The sequence below is a fragment of the Capricornis sumatraensis genome, chromosome 14, assembly GCF_032405125.1.
Source record: "Capricornis sumatraensis isolate serow.1 chromosome 14, serow.2, whole genome shotgun sequence".
NCBI classification, from domain to species: Eukaryota; Metazoa; Chordata; class Mammalia; order Artiodactyla; family Bovidae; genus Capricornis; species Capricornis sumatraensis.
In genome coordinates, this window is record NC_091082.1 from 59,362,739 (window position 1) to 59,379,744 (window position 17,006).

The 17,006-nt window shown below is 47.7% G+C and overlaps 1 protein-coding gene across 1 annotated transcript in view; it reads right to left on the minus strand.

Moving 5' to 3' along the window:
- Positions 1 to 17,006, minus strand: part of FHAD1 (forkhead associated phosphopeptide binding domain 1) — a 166,198-nt gene that overhangs the window by 14,522 nt on the left and 134,670 nt on the right. The window contains 7 exon segments of the mRNA XM_068985763.1: positions 1,964 to 2,017; positions 4,538 to 4,618; positions 10,593 to 10,758; positions 11,296 to 11,516; positions 12,176 to 12,271; positions 14,252 to 14,358; positions 15,032 to 15,161. Coding sequence (XP_068841864.1) covers positions 1,964 to 2,017; positions 4,538 to 4,618; positions 10,593 to 10,758; positions 11,296 to 11,516; positions 12,176 to 12,271; positions 14,252 to 14,358; positions 15,032 to 15,161 — 855 coding nt within the window.

A 17,006-nucleotide genomic window follows, 5' to 3' on the forward strand; every position in this document is an offset into this window, starting at 1 on the left:
TTTTCCTTAAGAAGCCTTCTCAGACAATTTTCCCTAATCACTTTTGTTGTTGTTTAGCCTCTAAGTTGTGTCCAACTCTTTTGAGATCCCATGGACTGTAGCCCACCAGGCTCCTCTGTCCATGGAGTTTCCCAGGCAAGAACATTGGAGTGGGTTGCCATTTCCTTCTAAAGGGATCTCCCCAGCCCAAGGATCGAATCTGCATCTCCTGCATTGCAGGTGGATTCTCTACCGCTGAGGTGGGGAGTTCTCACCTCCGTGAAATTTGATTATTACAGATAGCACCGTGTGTATTTCTGTGCTTTATACATTAAAAAAGTAGAGTTTTGCCCTCTCAGGGGTGATATTGCTGCCACTGAGAATGGGATTGAATCCTGACACCTGAATATTACCCGCCATATCACAGGCCTCTCAACAAATATTTGTTGAATGAATGAAGGCTGGGGTAGTATCTTTTTGTTCATTTTTCTGTTCCCAGTTCCTAGCACAGTATGTGGCCTAGACTAGGTATTCAATTTATTAACTAGAAGACTTTTCCCTTTAGCATACGATTGATAATTATAGAAGACTGTTAGCTGCAGAGGAAAAATAAAATAAAATCGATATGAATCCCCTAGGATCTTAAAAAGGAATAATGTGCTAGTTCTGAAGCGTCCCAGAGATGGAGACTCTGTTATGAGAAAGGCTGAGACTCTCTGGGAGTCTCTTATGTGAGACTGAGAGAGCAAACTTTATACGGCCCATCTTTATCAATGTGGTCCTGGTGACTCCATCCCCTGAAGGACTCCAGGTCCACTCTGGAGGAAGGAGTCGCCCAAGCTACACTTGGTAGGGAACCTGGAGGAAACCTTTCTGTACCAAGGAGATCTCAGACACCAACTTCTAAGCTGGGACTGGAGTGCAAGGAAAATGGGAAGCTGGCTCTTTGCTCTCAGCCAAAGCACCATTTGCCCCTACTCTGTTAAAGCCAAAGGCAGCATGAAATGCCAGGGGGTCTTATATCTCAGAGAAGCACAGTGTTCCCACAACATCTGGGACCCATGTCAATACCCCCTCTGTCATTTTACATCCCCAGGTGGTCCTTAGACAAAACCTAGCTTAGGGCTCTTTCTTCCTCCTCCGCTTCAGTCGTATACGTGAATGAATAAGTAACAAATTTCCCAAAATTTCCACTTTGCAGGGTAGCAAAGGTCTGAGATCCATAGGGGCCCCCAGGACGCTCTCTGTCATTTTAATGTCCTGCTCTGGGACAGTAGCCATCTTCTGGCCTTAGAACAAAGATGCTGGTTGAGAAGAAGCTTCTGTTTTCCAAATACGTCCCTCACCTAGAATATCTTTGTTTCTTCTACCAATGATAATTTGGTTGCTTCAGAATGACTGTGGCCTTTTATCAAACTTGAATATGTCTCTTCTCTCTTATTCAACCAAAATGTGTTCAGCTTTCAAGCTCCCTGAGAGCTCGCCTCTACTTTCTGCAAAGTGGGAATGCGGATTGGCTTAATTCCAGTTCCAGGGCTGATTTGTCAATGGCAATGTTTCAACATGCTCAAGATTTCAAAGTCTTAATCCTCAACTTTTAAAAGAATTTTAGAGGATGCTTCTGTGAAATTCAAGAGAAATGCCATCGTAAGTGTTATCAGGTTTATTACCTGGAAGTTTATAACCTCAAGGAAGAAAAGCCAGCACTCTCACCTGGGTGTCAGATGTCTCCTACTTAGCAGCGTGGCTCTGGACAAATGGTCTCTAAGCCTCAGACACCTCATCTGAGAACTGGGTGCAATAACAAAACCTACCCCCAACAGGGTTGTTGTGAAGCTTGAATGAGACACTGCAGGTCGGGTGCTTAGCTCTGCGTGCAGGGCACATGCTAAATGCTCAGTACATGATAGATACAGTGTCTCTGTCGACTGGGCTTCCTGCTGATGTTCTATGGTTTTCTCTCTTCTCTCCTCTCCTGGCTCACCTGGAAATTTGAGTTCTGCATCTTGTTCTTCACCGCCTCTACAAACATTCGTCTCTTTAACACAGAAAGAATATTGACAAATTTTAGCTTATGCTCTGCTTTGTCTTTTGCATCAAAGAAAAACAGATTTTTCTCAAGTTTCGGATGCTACCCATTTGGATGAAATGTTGAGCCTTCCTAGGTGAGGACATGAGGATGAGGGTCTGCAGAAGAGGGAAGAGATAAGGATGGCGGTAGGGGGGAGTGTCTGTAGAATGGGATGTGGCTTTGGGGCAACGCTACACTGTCCTGCTGAACCTCTTAGAGATCTCTGTTCCAGATTCCAGTAGAGAAGGAGGTGGGTCAACCAAGAAGGCTATGAAGGATGCTATATTCTCCCTGGAGGGCAGATCTGCTTTAGTGGGAAGCACAGCCTTCCAGGTCACTAGAAGAGGCTGTACGTGTGCAGTGGTTTCCACCCAATGGCCTAGGCATGACAAAAGGCCCAGTGGTTAATGTCCCTGGCAGGGACTCTGGGGGCCTGTTGGGAAGCCATCACCGAGAATCTGCAGCTTGCCACTCCCCTGGGGTTTGATAACTATTGCTGCCCTGATCTGCTCAAGACTGTTCACCTCAGGGACAGTTCTTCAAAGAAAGAGCATCCCCGAGACACTGGAGACACCAAAGGGAGAGGGAACTGGGGTCCCCCTTGCAGACCTACATCCTGCAGGTGAACGTGTAGGGGTGTCAGGAAGGGGCCTTTCTCAGAGAGCCCTGAGCATCAGCTGGGGTCACCAACCTGATTCCTAAAGGGGCCAGGAAAGTAAAGGAAATGGGTGAGGTGAGCCCAGGGAGGGGTGGCAGCAAGTCCATGAGTCCAGCGCTAAGGGGCCTGGAAGACAGAGGCGTGTGATGGTGGCTTGTGGGACTGTGGGCCTAGTATCCCCACATCTTGCAAGTTTCCCAGAGAAGCTGGAAATCTGGAGTATTCTGTTAAACTGCCCTACTTTGAAATGTACCCAGAAAAATCCCATGAGTCAAATGAAATATGTCTGTGGGCTGCCATCTTGCGACACCTGCTTCAGAACCTCCCCGTCTGGTGTCTAGTTGGTGCTCAGTAAGTGCTGGAGGGGTTGTCAGATAAAATACAGGATTCCCAGTTCAATCTGAATCTCAGAATGAAACCAAAATACTTTTTACTATGAGTATGCCACCGTGCAATATTTGGAACATATTTATACTTAATAACTGCTTGTTGTTTATCCGCAATTAAAACTTAACACATCCTGGGCATGCTGTTTTGTTCACCCCCCACCCCGCCCCCGCCTCAAATCTGGCAATGCTACTGGGCATTCATAAAATTCACGGAGCAAGTAAGGCCATCTTTTGGGACAGGTCATAGGTACTAGTAAGTCTCTTCCATTCTCCCTGAAGGACACTAACTCTCCCCTCAGAGGACTGTCCATGAAGGCTTATGCACCCATATTGAGCAGATAGTTGTCCTCCAGGCATTTTTCATGGAGAAGGCCTTGAGCCTGCAACCACTCAATATTTATCACAAACTCAGTTGAGGCAGTCACTATCCAAATTTCCAGATATTATAAAGCAGTGGTATTAAACCAACAACCTCCTTCCTTCCCATCCCACCCCCACCTTTTTCCCCTAAACCTTTTATCCAAGCAAAATTCCAAGAGGAACTTGGGGTTTAAAACAGACAGTGGAGAGCTTCTCTGGTGGGAGAAAGGTGTGTGTGTGTTGAGAGTCATCCCCTTCCCATAGCACCCAAGGGCTCCAGGGAACCCCAGTTTGAACACTGCTCTGAAATACCTTTTTGGGTTAAGTCCAATCAGTGGATGGCTGGGCACTGAAGGGCAGAGCCTGGCCCGTGTGCACATGCTTTTCCTGGACTCACTGGGATATGATGTCATCAGTCTGTCTCAAGATCTGTGCACAGCCATGACCCAGCTAGCACTGCACTGCTATTCTTAGGGGTGTTGCTCATCACACCACACAATGTCCTCTCTGGAGAAGAATCCAGAATTGTCTTTGTTCTAGGAACACCTCTGAGCATCACACTCATCATATCTCATGTACACAGTGAACTCTGGACCATGCTGGGTTTTCCAGTTCCCATTGGCTACCAGAATGCCCACTGTCTAATGGGGCTCCCCTTTGGCAGGCGAGGGGGTGTTATAACAGGCACCTTCATCCTTATCTTTGGCACCATCCCCCCTTCCTTCCACCTACTGTACTTCATCCTTAGGGCAGAGGTTTCTGGGATTCCCCACTCCTATCTTCTTCTTTTCTTATGGTTTTGTCTCTATGTCCCCAGATCATTTAGCACCCAGGATGGTTGCGCTGCCCTTCTGCCTTCTCTCACTTCCAGATCCTGGGTCTCTCAGGTCCCTTGTGCAGGTTGCAGGCAGGAGAAGGGGCTGGGGCAGGGGCCGGGGTGGGGGAGGGGAAGGGAGTGGAGGAGGGTGGAATGTTTTCTGGGCTGCCCACGCTGGCATTTGCACCCCACAAGCTCTTGCCTTTTGAAAATAAGGTATCTACTTTGTGTCTGGCTGCCAAGATCAGAAAGGGTCTCTGTACCTGCCTCTCTTTCTCTTTGAAGGAACAGTTGCAAGCTGCTGACTCTTTGGCGTTTCTCTGTTCGAGGTCCTCTAAACGTTCCTAAGTGAAAATATCAGGTGAGCAAGACAGTGTTCAGTGTGTCCCCACTTGTTCCATTCGGGGACACACCTCTGAGGTTGCTAGGAGGCGCTGGGATTCACTGGGATTGGTGGGCAGAAAGGGGCAAGTGAGGGTCTTTTTCTTTAGCCATCTTCTGTCTGTATGCTGCATCAGCCTAGCCACATTGCCCTACTTCATCGTGGGCAGGAGAGTACCATCCACAAGCCCCTCCCATCACATGCTCCTCCTACACAACATCTACCAATTCCTACTTGTTGGCTAAAAACACGCAAGTGATGCTGAGGAAACCTGGATCTTGAGAATACGCGGGCCCAAGGAAATCCTGGAAATTTTGAGTTAAGTAGAAGAGTGAGGATAACCGTGATGGCAGGTGAGCATGTATCCTATGTGGTCCCATGTACTAAGGGTTTTGTATGCAACCTCTCATTTCATCCAAGGCTATTGAGTTAGGTGCCATTTTTATTCTCATATTAAAAACAAGGGACGTGAGCTAATTAAGCAGAAGGAACTTTAGGGCGCTCCTGCCTGGCTGAGGGGGCTTCCCAGATGGCGGAGCGGTAAATAATCTACCTGCCAATGCAGGAACCGCTGGTTCGACCCCTGGGTCAGGAAGATTCCCCTGGAGGAAAAAAATGCAACCCACTCCAGTATTCTTGCCAGGCTAATCCCATGGACGGAGGAGCCTGACGGGCCAACAGTCCGTGGGGTCGCAAAGAATGGGACCCGACTGAGTGACTTAATCACACACGCGCTGGGCTGAGGCCACAGGCAAAGTGGTGGCCATGCCCCCTAGGCAGGACTTCATTGGCTGGAGATTTGATTGGCAGGCGAGCTGACCGGGTTTCTGCCAGAAGCAGCCGGTGCCCTTCAGCCTTTCTTAGACTTCAAGCCCTAAGTAAAAGGGTTTGCGTGCTTTTCAAATGGCCACTTCTGTGCATTTAAAATTTTCCTATTGAAAAACCCCAGCATTAGGCCATTCACAAAAGGTATCTGGGTCCTTTCTTGGCTGTGACCCGAGTGGTATTCACCGAGGAGAAAAGAGCGTCACAGGAGCAGCCGGCTTTGGGAGGGCCAGGGACGGCGTCAGCTGGCAGGAAGCTCCCTGAAAGAAACGCAGGAATCCCCACCCATCCATGGGCTGTCTATTCTTCCCCTTAGAAAAGGGGCTTGCCGTGTGCCAGGCACTGCGGGCATTTTGCCATTTAACCCTCCCGCTGCCCCACGGAGCGGGCCTCTTGTTACCATCTTTGGTTGTTTTGGTTGAGGAACGTGAGACACAGAGGTCAAGCCACCTACTCAAGGGTCTCTAGGGGCAGGGGCGGGGCTGGACTGCTGTTTGTTTGACCCCGCCTCCCGCCTCTGAGAGACACTGCGGGCTTCTTCTCCAGTGACTTGGACATGGATTAGCGTGAGCTCAGCCTGGGCCAGGGTCCCTTCTCTCTGCCACGTGGAGAGAGCCACAGACCCAGCTCCTTTCAGAGCCCCTGGTGATGACCACCGGGTTCTCTGTGAATGCCCAGCCTTTCATATCAAGTCTCACGTTCACGGCCAGAGGTATTAGTGTGGAAATAACGACTTTTGATTCTGAAAGGTGCTGCTTAGTGAAGAGATGGTCAAACATTTAAGACAACAAACTACATTTTGGGGGGTGGGGGTGGGGGCGTGGATTCTGAAGCTTCAGATGTGTTAATTTCATCTCTCAGTGCTTCAACCCTTCGAGCTCAACGAACAGGGTGAACACTTTCAAAGTTTTGTATAGCAGGCTAAAAAGTAAGGCTCCTTGTGAAAATACTAGGTGTAAAACTTAGGAAAGATGAATTCTATTTTCTGTTAATTTCCACTTAAAAACAATGAAAACATACTCCCTGGAAGGAACTGATGCCAAGACAAATGTATACACATGTCCTTTAGAATCCAGCAAAACTGTAAAGTTTATTATTTTTTCTTCCTGATAAACAGGGATTTCTGATAACATAGTAATAAGAAGCCTCAAGTGCAAACCCGAGTCCTGGAGTGAATACTCTGGGAGCAATGGTGAGAGAAATAGGAGGCAGGCACCCGGGTAAGGGAGACGCAGAAGGAAGGGATGTGGGAGTGGTTCCCTCTGTCAACTCAGCCCTCCCCTCTATCCAGTGGGCTGATGCTCACCAGCTTCCCTTGCGGGCTTGATGGGAGAGATGAAGCCTGTACGGTGTGGAGCAGGTGCCTGCCCCTTGGTAAATGATAAAGTAAAGTAAATGATACTTAAAGTGCTCAGTAAATGATATGATTGGCGATGCCATGATTGTGGTTGTAGTTCATGTACATCTTTCTTCCAATTGAGAATTTCACGAATTTGAAAGCTCCTAGCTCTAGCTCTTCTGGGGACCCTGACACAGGTTCAGCTTGGCCATTTCAGACCCTTCTCTGCTGAAGGATATCTAGCGCCAAACAGGCTGGCACGTCCCCTGCATTGTGTATGAATGAGGCAGCCCATGAATAATGCATGTGAAGCCTGATTATGTAAATCCTCAGGTTTTCAGTACATGACAATGGCCTTTTTTGGGTCCTTTGCTGTCCCATTCTGTGGTCTGGTGTCTCTGCTTTGGGGCCTCGCCTGCCAAGCCCCGGGGCTTGGGGGATGCCTCAGGGAGGGGTGAGCTCTCCAGAGGGCACATCAAAGGGAAAGTCAGAACTCTGTCAGTGGCCCAGCTCTCCCTGGCATTGCTTGGTGTGAAAGGAAACTGTCCTCTGCCTGAGGCAGCCCCATGACACACGCAGACTGAGGTCTGTGATGTTTAATTCAGAACGGTGAGCACTAGAAACACCACATCTGGGCTCCCTCAGAGCAGGACAGCAGGCACTTTCATTTCTGGGGCTACAAGCCAGGGAGCCTGCTGTCTGGAAACCTCCTCCTGGAAAGTTTGCAGAATGGAGGACAGCGTTCTGCAAGGAATTCATCTGACCATCACCTCTTGGTTGAGAAAGACATCCTTCTACGACCTTCTAAGGCCTGGCCTCCTTAGAGCTCATGTAGGCAACACACTCACAAATACACACACATACAAACACACAGCGCATACTCACAGGCATACACACAAGCATGAGTGCAAAAATACACAGCTCCAAGTTAGAAAGACTAACAGGTACAAGGAGGCAACTGGGGGCCAGACCTGCAAAGAATGCAGGACCTAGGACTAGAGAGATCTGGGGCTAGGTAAAGGCTCTACTTGGGACTTCCTTGGTAGCTCAGACAGTAAAGAATCTGCCTGCAATGCAGGAGACCTGGGTTCGATCCCTGAGTCAGGAAGATCCCCTGGAGAAGGAAATGGCAATCTACTCCAGTATTCTTGTCTAGGAAATCCCATGGGCTAAGGAGCCTGGCAGGCTGCAGTCCATGGGGTTGCAAACAGTCAGACATGACTGAGTGACTAACAAGACTCTGTGAACTACCAGCTACTCTATGAACTTGGACAAGTCTCTTTTTTAATTCGTTGAGCCTCAGTTTCCTCATCTGTAAAATGGGGATCGTCATGACAACCTGGCAGGGCTACCAGAGGCATTAATAACCCTGATCATGGCTGCGTAGCATGAGTGGAGCCCAATGCCTGCAGACATCATGAAGAGATGGGGCTATGGTAATTTTCCCTGTTTGCCTGATCCAGCCTGCCTGGAGATCTGCTCGACCTTAGGTGAGAGTGAAGGGCCAGGGAGAGTCTGATCTATTTAGCAGTCACTGTGCCAGTGCCCAGTGGGGCTAGTGACATGCTGCTGACAACAGGAGTGGACGGTCACGGGTGTTAACTGCCAAGAGGACCAGAGACCCCACTACTGACTGCGGTGCAGGCACAGGGCTACAGCGAGCTTCTGGAGCTGGTGTCCAGCTGCTGCCCACACCTGTCTTGATGTGTGTGGGGACTTCTGGCAGCAGACTCTACTGGGTCTGGGGCAGCACTCACTTCAGAGACCACCTGCGCAGTCAGCTGGCCACAGGGAAGACAGCCTTATCCACCTGCCGAGTCCCAGGCTCTGAGCTGCATGCTTCAGAGCCTGGACAGGTGTATCTGGGCATTGGAAACCATTTGGTCCTGAGTTTAGATGGTGAGAGCTTGGATAGGAAGGGTTACCTGTGTTATATTCAATCCTCACAACAATCCTGCAAGGCAGGTGCTCTTAGCTCCCATTCACTGATGAGGAAAGTGAGGCTCAGAGAGGGGGAGTGATTTGCACAAGGTCACACAGTAAGCAGGGGGGTTTGACCCCAGGACCCACTGAGTCTTGTGTCATGTGATAGATGAGATAGCAGGATGAGGGGAGGAGGTGGCCTCTTAGCTGGATCACCAGCCTGAATGTCAGTCTTGGTCTCTCAAGTCAATGCCTCACCAAGTTCATGCCAGGAAGCAAATCCCTCGTCCCCATGCCTCTCCTCTGTGGCTCCCACAGCCTCGAATGCACACCTGTCCATCCCTTTGGTGGACAAACTCTAACTCTTCTTTGCAATTCATAACAAATGTCAGCACTTGGAAAACACTCTCTGAATGCTCTAGACTGAGCCAAGTACCCTTCTCTGGATCTGAACAGAACCCTTACCCACTAAGTCAGCCTGAAATCAGCTCTTTACCTGTATGTTCTGCACTGAAAAATATGTCCTTCAAGGACATTCATCTATCTCTATCCACCTGATCATTCATCTACCTGAACACCTACTGATCCACTGATCTGGTGTCCACCCATCCAACCATCCATCCATCCATCCATCCATCCATCCATCCACTTGTCCTTCCATCCATCCATGTACCAAATATTTATTGGGTGTCTACTATTCTCTGTGTACTCAGAATAGCAAATTGAAAATCTTTATTCTCAGAGAACTTATTCATCTTTGTGTCCCTTGCACCTGCCAGAACAATGAACGTAAGAACAATAGACACCACTTTAAAAAATTCAGGACATTCGCTGAGCTTATTGTGGCAATTACTTCATGTGGCATGGAAGTCACGTCATTATGCCGTATACCTTAAACTCAATACTGTGTCAATTACATCTCAATAAAACTGGCAGAAAAATAGGTATCTGAATAGAAAGAACAAGGTAAAATACATGAATTATCAAAAGTTAAAAAAAATACAGACAAGCTAGATGGTGAGTCTCAGAGGGCACTGTTTATAGCAGTCAAGACATGGAAGCAGCCTAAATGTCCACCGACAGAGGAATGGATAAAGAAGATAGGACCCATGTACACAATGGAGTGTTAGCCATAAAAAGGGGGAAATCATGCCATTTGCAGCAACATGGACGGGCCTGGAGAGAATCGTACTAAGCGAAATCAGGCAGACAGAGGAAGGGAAGCATCATATGATATCACTCATATGTGGAGTCTAAAAAACGGATACAAGTGAGCTTATTCATAAAACAGAAACAGACTCACAGTTTGAAAACAAACTTATGGTTCTCAAAGGGGAAAGGTGGAGGGGGGATGAATTAGGCCTTTGGAATTAACACATACACACCACCATATATAAAACAGATAACCAACAAAGACCCATGTAAAGCACAGGGAATGCTACTCAATATTCTATAATAACCTATCTGGGAAAAGAATCTGAAAAAGAATGGATATATGTATATGTATAACTGAATCACTTTGCTGTGCACCCGAAACTAACACAAAGTTGTAAATCAGCTATACTCCAATATAAAATTAAAAATTAAACTAGAAAGAAAGAAAGAAAATACAGACAAGCTAGACTCTGAGTCTCAGAGTGGTTAAGAAACCTGCCTGAAGTCACACAGTAAATGCAAGAGCTACAGTCTAAACTTATGTCTGTCTGATGCTAAAGCTATTCTGCCACTTTCCTTTGCATCAGTAAATGCATTCTGTACTGCCTAGATCCCGCTGGGACCTCAGCTGGCCATTTCCAAAGGGGGCTGAGGGGCAGCCTCAGAGACTTTGCTCCAAGCAGGCACCACTCACCTTCTGCTGCCTGATCGCCCTGTTGAACCTCTTCTCCTGGTGCAGCCGCTGCTCCATGCGCTCCAGGGCCTCCTTGAGCAGTGCCTTCTCTTCGGCCTCTTTGTAGATGTCATCCTCCAGCTTGGCCACCTGTGACTGGTACATCTGAACCGACACTTTGCTCTGCCTGAGCACATGGGAGAGACAAAGTCTCTTTTCCCCTCATCTTTCTCACTTACCAGCAATGCCCCTGCCCTGGGAGATTCTCAAGATACTTCTGTGTACGCCTAACTTAGCGGTTTCATTACAAGTGGGAGAGAATAATGAAGTTTGAGGACTAGAGGGCAGAATAAATAGCTCATGGGCTGTGTAAGTGTGGCATGAAGCTGACACAGGTTATATTACCAGCCCCTCCCAATTTCCCAGGGAGGGTCAGGGAACGGATACTACTGAAAATAAGCTGGAATTATGAAAAGCACACATATGGTGAAATATTAGACACATTCATAAAAATTGCACCTTATTCCTTAAGAGAGTATAGGGCACTTTAACTGCTGCTTTCTGGCCCAGAGGACTTGCCTCCATCAGGCCCTGAGTCATGATCCCACCTCCCCTGCACACCCAGACCTCTGTCCTCCTGTCTTGGTCCAGAGGTCTGCTGCTGCCCTGAGGTTTAGCCTGGAGAATGGAGGTCTGGGCCTTTCTGCGGGGACATGGGCCCTACCTGAGCTGTTCAATGTCTTTCTCGTATCCTCTCAAAAGCTCCTCTTTTCTCTCCAGCCGGTTCTTGAGTTGGGTGATCTTATCGAACACCATATCGAGGTCTCTTTGTCGAAGCTGATTGACTCTCTCCCTCTCTTTGGGGGAGAGGTGTTTCATAGACACATGACCTGACATATCTTTGATGTTCATCAGACTCCCGAGTGTTTTGCTCATATCCATGTACTACGAGAAAGCGTTTTGCAGGTAAGAGGCTTGGTCCACCACCACTGGTGGCTGCTTTAATGAGGAGTGTGTGTGCTGTGCTCAGTCACTCAGTTGTGTCTGACTTTTTGTGATCCCATGGACTGTAGCCTGCCAGGCTCCTCTGTCCATGGGATTTCCCAGGCAAGAATACTGGAGTGGGTTGTCATGCCCTCTTCCAGGGGATCTTCCCAACCCAGAGATCAAACCTGCATCTCCTGCGCTGGCAGGCGGATTCTTTACCACTGAGCCACCTGGGAAGCCCTTTAATAAGGAGGCAAGTGTCTAATTCTGTTTCATTCACTTTCTGCAATCACAGAGAACACATGCTTTGGAAAGGAGTACAATTGGGCTTTTAATACGACTTTCATGTTCCCTGCATCCATTTATGCTATGCCTTTTTGAGAACCAGGGGGAAAATGACAACAGATAGAAACATTTATTCTTGCTACCCAGTTTTCCAAGGAATTCAACTATGTAATTTCCAACCCATGCTGGGATAGTAAATGGGTCTCACAGAGCTGTAATAACAACTAAATATCTATGAAGGGTTGATGTTTAGTTAAGCTATCTGGTGGTTGACACTGCCTGAGGGGGTTTCAGGTTTGGACAGGAGGGGGACTGATGCTAGGTGTACATACCAGCTTTTCACTGAGATCCAGAGCCTCAGTTGCATCTGTTTTCCCTAATTTATCAGTGGCCATGATGGACCCTGGGGTGGAAAGGCCATTTTGAGGCTGAAATAAAAAAAGAAATAAAAACGCTCTCTTGGTATTCATTATGATTTTCTACATCCAGAAGAATAACCCAAAGAATAACCGAAGAACCGGAAAGTTACTAAAGAATAACTTGACAGTTGTTGTTGTTCAGTCACTAAGTCATGTCCAAATCTGCAGCCTCATGGACTGCAGCACTCCAGGCTTGCCTGTCCTTCACTGTCTCCTGCAGTTTGCTCAGATTCATGTCCATTGATTTGATGATGCCATCCAGCCATCTCATTCTCTGTTACCCCCTTCTAGCTGTTTTTTTATTCCAGTTTGACTCCTCTGTGAACTGCTTTCTTACAGCTCTGTTCCCATCCCTTAAGAGCATAACTTTTCTTGAAATGACACATCATTAGTCCCGTTCTTTGGTCACTGTCTGTCTTCCCTCTAGACCAGCAGTTCTCAACTGGGGATGACTCTGTGCATTCTCCCTTTACCTGGGACATTTAGCAACACCTGGACATGTTGGTGGTTGTCACAACTGCTACTGGCATCTAGTGTGTAGAGGCCAAGGATGCTGCTAAACACCCAGTAACACACAAGATAGTCCCCCAAACAAAGAGTTACCTGGCTCAAAAAATTGGTAGCACTGAGGCTGAGAAGATAAGCTTCAGAAAAACAAGAGTCCTGTTGCCTTTGCTCAGCTATTCTTTCTCCTGCTCCTTCTCTCCTTTGAATTGTTGCCAGCCTTGGAGGTTTCCTGCTCTGTGGTGTCAGTGGTGGGATGAGGGGTTGTTGCCAAGGAGAAGGCAAATCTTGGAAGCAGGATCAGGATATGGGATCCAGCTGAGCTCCCCACCTCTCAGAGGAGGGTTTGCTCTTAGCAGGAAAACCAACACGTTTCTTTCTTTCATTCTTTTTTTAAAATATTGTTTTGATGTGGATCATTTTTTAAAAGTCTTTATTGAATTTGTTATAATATCGCTTCTGTTTTATGTTTTTTTTTTTTTAGCCCTGAGGCATGTAGGATCCTAGCTCCTCAAAAAAGTTCAAACACTGCACCCCCTGCATTGGAAGGTGAAGTCTTAACCACTGGACTGCCAGGGAAGTCTCAAAGCAACACATTTCTGAAGATCCACATGTCTAGCAAATGTCTAGAAAAATGAGATTGAATGATTTTGATTATTTCTTCCAACAGCCCAAGGATGGTTTGGATCTGGCTGTGGCAGCAAACCATGCCCAGCAGGTTCTCTGATTAACGCTAACCCGAGCTGTCCATTGTCATGTGTCAATCAAATGCCCAATCAAACACCTCCTACCTAACAATCAAATTACTTCTGCAAATCTGGGCAAATCAAACTAAGCCCCCTAAGGAAGGAAGGCTTTCTTGAATAATACCATTGAAACACTATTTGATAATAATCACAAGTATCATCTATTAAGTGCTCACCATGAGCTAGGCACTGGCATAAGCACTTTACATAATTATCTCCCTTAATTTTTCCATCATAATTTTACAGCTGGGAAACGGAGTCCCAGAAAGGTTAAGAGCCCGCCAAGGTCACTTGGTTTGCAGAGCTGGGATTAGGACACAGGCAGGTCTCTGATTCTAGAACTGTTGTGTCTTCTTAATCATCATGGCTCCCTTCTGCTACCTTTCCTGTGATCGGGCTTTTGAGTTTACAGAAAGAAGCAAATTTTAGGCAAACTCATGGCATAATGTTATATAACTTGTTGAATATTTTCTGCAGAATATAACATATGATATGAAAAGGAGGGCCCGGAGATTGACCTGGCCAACATCATTGTGATGATACATCCTGCTATGCACATTTGAAAGCCCCCTTTCTGTTCAAACACTGGACTACTGGTACTGCTAGGCACTGACCAATCGATCCAGATGCTAGGCTAACAGGGAGGATCTGACCCTGAACCAGTGATGCCAGGGCACCTGGATAGATCTGCCCTCAGACCCACCCTCACCACGTGTCAGTCACTGCAGAGGCAAATTACCACTCGGCTCTCTACTCGTGAGAAAGTTGGCAAATCAGGTTTTACATCCAATATTTTCTGGATGTTTTTTTCCATCCCGAATGATTCATCCATGTGGTCCTTAGGATCTAAAAAAAGAAATAATTTAGACTCAAAAGAAAGGTTCAGGAAGAAGTCACTGGATGTAAAGAAGTCACAGCTGACTGTTAATTGGACGCTTATCATGGGCCAATACTAACCCTCACAATCTGAGGCCCAGAGAGGTGAAATGACTTGTCCAAGGTCACACAGCTAATATAAGGCTGCAGCATGACACGGCTGAGGCACTGAGGGTGAACCTTTGGCCACAGGTAGGAGGATGGACCTTGAACCCAGGCTTCTAGGGCCTGGCTCAGTGTTCCACCCAGCAACTCTCTGTTTCTTGAGAGCCCCATGCCCTCTAAACAGGGTATTTATCTAGGAAGTTCCCCAAGGTTGATGCTTGAACACCATCGGCCTATGCAAAAGTTTCCATTGGGCCATAGTGAAATAAGAAAAAGGACAATGTTACAAGTTTTTCATGAAATCCTGTTTGTTTAGTATCAAGGCCTGCTCTTAACTTTGAGATCATGTCTGCCCCTCTTCCCCCACCCCACCCCCCCCAACTCATCTTCTTCTTCTTTTTTTTAAAAAACTACATCTTTTCACTTATGAAATGATAAGAATAGAAGACAGTGATCCTGGTCAGCCCCCACAGGGAACCCTCAGGTCTGGGGCCCATGGCTCAGCACAGAAGGGGCCACTAGGAAGCAGGGAACTTACTTGAGGAGCCGGCCTTCTCAAGTTCTTTAATTCGCGCACGAAGCTCAGACAAGGCCTTTTTCTGACGTTGAATGACCTCCTCATGTCGGGACCCTTTGCATTTGGCCCCTAGATCACTGAAGGACTGCTCCTGCGGCCAGAAAGGTGCAGACAGCGGCTTTATTAGGGATTGGAATCTCTCTATTTGAAGAAACATGAACAATTCATGGATTAGCAGAAACCCTGTCACTTAGTACCCTGGAAAATATTGTTAACGGGCTTCAGCAGAGAAGGAATTTAAATATTTCATTTCAAATACAAAGTCACATCTAGGAAGATTTCCAACTTCCCTACTGACTTAGCATCACTATAAATAAGAGATCCCCTCTATGTTTCCTCGCCATGTTTTCTTTCTTTCTTTTTTCCTAATATTCTTCTAAGTTTGGGTTTCCACTTGTCATTCTGTTCTCATCTTTGAACAATCACATCAAATTCACTCCTGAAGGGGGGACTTTTTGGTTTTTTTTGGTCTAGCCTCTTCTCCAACCAGGGATCAAACTCATGCCCCCTGCAGTGGATGCATGGAGTCTTAACCGCTGGACTGCCAGGTAAGTCCTGGAGGGACATTTTTCGGTGCTTAGCTGGTAGTAAGGATGGTGGTCTCATATTGCTATGGGGAATTGGATGGATGGGCTCTTGGCTGGTCTAGAGAGACCTAGCAAGTCCTCTCTGGGGTCTCTTATCCCCTCCAGGCCCCTACCACTCATTCCTTCATTTCATTCAGGCTCTGCTCCCCATCTCCTCCTGCAGAGGCCTCCCTACTGCCTTGTCCCAAAGAGCCCCCTCCCCTATGCTAATCAGCCCCAGTCCTGCTGTTTCCTTCCTTGGAGGGCTCACCCTCGTTAGACATTTTGTTAGACGTTGCCTTGTTTATCACCTCTCTCCTTTTTCAGAATGTGAACCCTGTGAGGAGGGGCTTCTCAAGTGGTGCCAGTGGAAAAGGACCCACCTGCCAATGCAGGAGATGTAAGATGTGTGGATTTGATCCCCTGGGTCTGAACGATTCCCTGGAGGAGGGCATGGCAACCCACTGCAGCATTCTTGCCTGGAGAATCCCTGGACAGAGGAGCCTGGCGGGCTTACAGCCTATGGGGCTCCAAAGATTCGGATACAACTGAGCATGCACGCGTGGACAGAGCCTGTCTCCCTTGTAGGCTGTGCTATTCCCAAAGCTCAGCCCTGTGCCCGAGCACAGTAGGAGCTCCACAAATATGGAGCCAAAAGGGGCCTGCCCCCTCGTTCCTGCTGGGACCAAGGTTCAGCCCTGAGAGAAGGGGGTGCTGCGCTGAGGAGGGCCTCACTAGACCCTGATCCTGGCTACGGCCGGCTTTCCGCCTGCTTGGCTGGTCCACTTCTGGGGCTGTTTCTACACCAGCCTCCCTCTCTTTGAGGGCATATGTTTGCCCTAGGAGTGAACACCAGGAATGTTGTGCATGTGCACACGTGCTGGAGGGTGGAGAGAAGGTGGTGGCTGGTTTTGGGGGTGGGGCAGCCGCCAGGCTCGGTGACAGCATTTCCTCTGCCTGGAGAGCTTGGCTGAGCCCGACGTGACCCTTGCTCATGGCCCTTCTGGGAATTTGTTTATTTAGAGAAGATGGAGATTCTTTCTCATACAACTCTTAAGCCCTCTGACCCACTCTGGTTTAGAAAGCAGGAAGTCGACTGAGTGTGGAAGGCTGTTCTGAGAAAGAAAAAAAGCCCCTTTTCCTTTCATCTTGCAGCCTCCCTCCCCCATCCTCCTCTAATACTACGTCATCATAGAAACTGAGACAGGGCCTCTGGTCAACAATCCTTCCCAGCAAACACAGGAGAGTCAGAGGGGGTCTTGTGTGGGCAAGAACCCTGAGCATCCTGCTTTGTGCCCAGCACAGGGTCTGGCATACAGCAGGTGCCCAATAGTTGCTGAATGTGTGAACTAACACAGGCCAGGTCCTGC